The sequence below is a fragment of the Anarrhichthys ocellatus genome, unplaced genomic scaffold, assembly GCF_004355925.1.
Source record: "Anarrhichthys ocellatus isolate YVR2014 unplaced genomic scaffold, GSC_Weel_1.0 scaffold5, whole genome shotgun sequence".
In the NCBI taxonomy this organism is placed as follows: Eukaryota; Metazoa; Chordata; class Actinopteri; order Perciformes; family Anarhichadidae; genus Anarrhichthys; species Anarrhichthys ocellatus.
In genome coordinates, this window is record NW_022280035.1 from 16,081,185 (window position 1) to 16,086,178 (window position 4,994).

General features: G+C 42.9%; 1 protein-coding gene across 1 annotated transcript in view; it reads right to left on the reverse strand.

The window, feature by feature from the left end:
• Nucleotides 1-4,249, reverse strand: part of xpc (xeroderma pigmentosum, complementation group C) — a 14,997-nt gene extending 10,748 nt beyond the window's left edge. The window contains exon 1 of the mRNA XM_031845601.1: nucleotides 3,813-4,249. Within this exon, the coding sequence (XP_031701461.1) occupies nucleotides 3,813-3,945 (133 nt within the window). The 5' untranslated portion in view covers nucleotides 3,946-4,249. The remainder of the gene's footprint in view (nucleotides 1-3,812) is intronic.
• Nucleotides 4,250-4,994: the final 745 nt, after the last annotated feature.

Here is a 4,994-nt window from a genome sequence, read left to right on the forward strand (position 1 = left end):
CCCCCCCCCCCCCCCCCCCCCCCCCAAAAAAACAATCTCCTATCAGCTGTTCAGAGTGACACACATCCCTGCTGCTATCTTGACAGTTTAATATATAGTTTGTGTTTTTTTTAAGCGACGTAGGCTAATTCCACTTTATGGACACTGAGGGGCGATGTTGTGCCATATATGAGGCTTAACTACAGCAAGTCACAGATGAGGTGTTCGTCCTCCTGATATTAAAGTGTCATCTTGAGATTTGACAGTTTTGCAGTGACACATATATAACTATTACATCCATGGGGTTTTATAAAAGAGACACTCGTGCCAGGTGGCTACACAACCGTCTGTCAACAATAGCATCTGTTCATTTTGTTTTTCTTAGATTGAAAATGTATCCAGAGGTATAATGCGTTCAAAAGTAGAATAATTCAGTCTGTAGATCCACAGCTGAACTTAAAGGGCCATACCAGATTTTGAAAAATGGTGCTATGTATGGTATAAATCAATATTCAAACGTTAGATAAAATAATGTAAAACCACCAAAGCCATTTACAGAGCTCTCAATGTCAGAGCCGCAGTTCCATGACAGGTTTACTCTAACAAAGTGACGGAATATAATTTATGAGGACCTCACTACTGATCTCTTCAAATTTCTCATACATCAGTAATTTATGTCACTTTCTCTCATGATATGAATGTTTAAACCACATATTTAGTGAGCCTAGATTGAGTGGTAATAATGCAATTTTCAGACATATAAGCAAATAATATAATTGATGGATTCTTGTGCACATTTTATTTCAGTATGATGGTGAATTAATTCTACAGTGTGCACAGAACTAATGGCTAATGGTCTCATGTTGGGCAAAATCCCCAGGCTTTAGTAGCCAGGTCTGAAATAGTCACAGGCAGAAACGGTACTTTTATGTTTCCTTGCATACAATTTCAAGTCTTCTGAAGCAAAAGCAGATGTGGCAGATTTACGTCTCTATTTAATTCTATTCTATTTTACTTATAAGTGAATGTGTCGTATAGGTAAAAGTGCAATGTTTCACGTATCTGTATTTTTCTCTGGGAAATGTGTCCTATGATTCTGTGACAAGGTTTTCTGATTTTGTTTTATATAATTTAAATGGAACAGAGCATCACAATGTCTCACTTCATTAACACAAATATCTTAATTTTGATTTGCATTGGTTTCCTAACAACTGTGTCAGGAGGACCTCAGACTCTCTCTCATTTACTGGCTCAAGAAATGACAATATTGTGGATATAGTCTCTCTGTTTCAGCCATTTTCTGTGAGTTTCAAAGCCTTTCACGTAGTGCATGCTGGGATACTTTCTTCATCCTATTGGGACCCTGAATAAGAATTAGGTAGGTAACAGACCACGACTGAATGAATACGAGTTGTGCCTCTTCAGTCCGAATCAATTCGGTTAATTTCAGTTCAATTTAATTTTCATTCTGCTCTGTTGTGATCCGTATCGATCGTGTTGTGATTCTGTAGCAGATGTGTGTGTTTCACTTCAGTGTTTCACCGTCTGTCAGCTGATAGTCAGACAGCTTCAGACTGACTCGCTGCAGTATAGGGCTTGATGGGACCAGGGGACCATTTCTGTCCTGCAATGTGTGTATGCATAAAGCACGCACAATACCGACTGCATATACGCATGAATGCAAGTTTATGTGTGGAGTGTGTGTGCCTCCGTATTTCTGTGTGACAGGTTTTCGCTTCACGTCCTCCTGGATGTGTGCATGCATTTATTGCCTCCCTTGAGCATGGAGGCTCTTGAGAGTGTGCTTGTACATATAGTTGAGTGTGTTTATGTGAGAACGACAGGGCTCGAATCCACGGTCCAGTGTGCTGTGCTCCCAGCGCGGTGCATGGCTTCCATCCCTATATGAACCATCAGTACAGTCAGATAGGAATAAAAAGCCATACAGCGCACTGGGCATTGGGAAGACTGGATTTTGAGAGCAAGGAGACAGGCATACACACACACGCGCGCACACACACACACCCACACACACACAGAGTCGGATGATAGATGGAAAGACATTAAAATACCCCTGGGGCCTGCAAAACTGGAAAATGACAGCAGGCGAAGGACATCGACACCCAGAGCGGAGGAGAGCTGATAGAGGACAACACTGGGCCCTGTATACTGGGTATAGTGAGGATACGGCATCATACTGGGACGAAGACCGGTCAACGCACTGACAAGAAGACAGATAATGTGTAAGGGGGAACATGTGAAGCCTCATCAAAGGATGAGTGATGCCATCCAGTGTTGTGGTGTGGCAACAGGTGGCATCCACTGTTTATCCCCTCAGCGTCTCCTGGCAGCTGGATTTCCAGCTGTGAAGCTCTCGGCTCTTGAGGATCAGACTGAACCACCCTCCTCTATGGTGTACAAGATTTTACTTTTCTTGAGAAATTGAAGGATCTTGACTTGTTAACACACTTGGTGTGGTCACAGAAAGTCCTATTCTTTTCGATCCCAACATATTCTTACCACAAAATATACTCTATGTTCATCTCCTCAACCACAGGTACTGTCCCACCCCCTCAGCTTTTACAAGGGCACAAGTAGCACACTTTGTTAGTACATTTGAACAAATGTTGTAATCAATAAGAAAGAAACAGAAACACTCATCCAGGTGGTTATGGTAACAGAAACGTAGAAAACAGCTACGTACAAAAATGTTACAAAGAGTTTCCAAAAATGCATTCATGCATGTTTGTTTGAAATATCTTTTTGATCAATTGAGATATTGTTTTCTACTTGGCAACAAGTATGTGCAAGTAATGGAAATAGAGTGTCCAATTTTATAAAACATGCTCTCCATATTATAATCATTTTGTGACGCTTATGTTTTATTAAACGAGATTCAAACTTGATTTTCTTTTTGAATGAAAATGTGTGCATGTCTGAACGCAGCCGTAACTTTTCTTTTCCAGCAAATAGGCCCCAACTGTGCAACAATGATTTAAAAGTAAAACCAGGCATTTTGTATCAGTGTAAATCTAACTGTTAGGATTTAATTTAAAAAAAGAGAAAAGAAACCTTCTTTAAATAATTTGCTCTTTAAGAGGAGGGGTAAACTCCGTGAGCTCTGTGGCAGCTGTTGACCTCTTGGATAGGAACCACATGCTGCAAAGTGCACCAAATTTTTATCAAACCCATATTAAAAACCTGTCAGATGGAGAGATGATTTCAAGTGTTTCACAGAACAAACAACTTGTTCTCCTTTAATCCAGAGTCACATCTTTTCAGTGAACAACCTCCTCATTCTGCCACATATGGACATTTATTTCTGGAATATTCCTGAATCATAAGACTGAACTATATTTGATTTTAAGACTGATAAGAGACTCAATAAGAAAGACCTCAGTGAAGGTTATGGATTTTTTTGTACAATATATTTCTAAAAATATAAAATAATCTCTGCCTGAAATGCGTATCCTGCCCTGCATTCTTGGGCCTCATAAGCTCCAGGAATGACTTGGAAAAGGATTGAGTATTTGCCAAGTGGCATTAAAACTAAAATAAACCCCAACAAAAAAACCTACAAGTCTGTATGTTATTATTGTTTTCTACAGAAATAAAGCCTTTAGAAACCAATCCTGTCGTGCCTTAAGAGGCTTCACAACTTCAAGGAGCGGATAAATAAATCCAATTACCGAGCTGTCAATCAAGACGCTAATTAGTACGACTCTGGCAGACTAAGTGGCATCAAAGCTGGAAACTCAAAATAGAGGCGACGAGAGAGAGGCACAAAAAAAATCACACAAAACGGGAAAATTCGTAGCTGGAAACATAACTACCGCAAATAAACCTCTTCAGACGCTCCCTCACACAACCTCTAGACCGGCTGCTGCTATTTCTGGATCGCCACAGACGAGCAACTGCAGCTCCTGAAAAAGAAGAAAAAGAAGAAGAAGAAGAAGAAGCGAGCATCCATGCATCCGAGCCGGGACACCGCGTGGGTCCTCGTACGCCTCTGTGCCCCTCTGCCTGCGTCCTCTGGCCGGGCTGAGCTCATGAGCTCCGCCGGGTGATCCGAGCGAACAGGGACCGGATTCAAACAGGTGGGCTCCAGGCTTGTGGTTGGGCTTCTGGTCGCTTCTGCATGAGGCGTGAACAATTGTCCAGGATAGTAGTTTGTCCCCTGTTCTGGCCCTCTTGTCCAAATATAAGGGGGTCGCTGATGCTGCCGCTGCCACCGGTGGATGTGAGGAGTTTGATCGCCCCTTTACGCATCTGTGCGTATTTCCATCTAGTGGCAGAGGCAAACAGACAGAACGAGAGAAAGGGAGAGAGAGGGAGGGGAGGTGTGGTGGAACAGGAGAGGAGGAGGAGGGGGTAACAAAAGCCCCTGAGTGAGGAGGAGCCAATGAAAAAGAGGGATGAGAGAAAAGGGAAAGGGGAAAAAAAGCAAGGAGGGGGCATCATCATACCTGAACAGGAGACCTCCCTCTGCTTGTATATGTGTGTGTGTGTGTGTGTGTGTGTGTGTGTGTGTGTGCGCGTGTGTGTTTGTGTGTGAGGAGGCAGACATGGGGTGTGAGGGAGGGGAGGCTTATGTTGCCTCAGTGACGCGCAGTGTTAATAAAAGCCAGGCAGAGGGGCTGAATAAGGCTCTTTTCTGTCTCATTCAAATACCGCCAGAAAGCACTTTCATTCTGCTGATAAAGTAGAGAGAGTGTGTACGGTGGCACAGTGGAGCGAGAGAATGTGTGACTGTGTGTGTGTGTGTCCATCTGCATCTCCATGTGTTTGCCCTCTCTCTCCCTCTGTCTCTTTCACTGGCATTTACACTGCGAGCCAGGCAAACAGACGGCTGGGTGTACGGTCTGACTGACGGCCGATAAACAGAAGCCCCCAAAAACAGACAAGGAAGTAGAGACAGTAAAGAAAAGAAGAAAAGAAAGGAAAAGCCCAAACAAAGTTGTATGCATGTAATATCAGATAAAAGATGAGGAGAGAGACAGGTCTGTAAGGAGAGA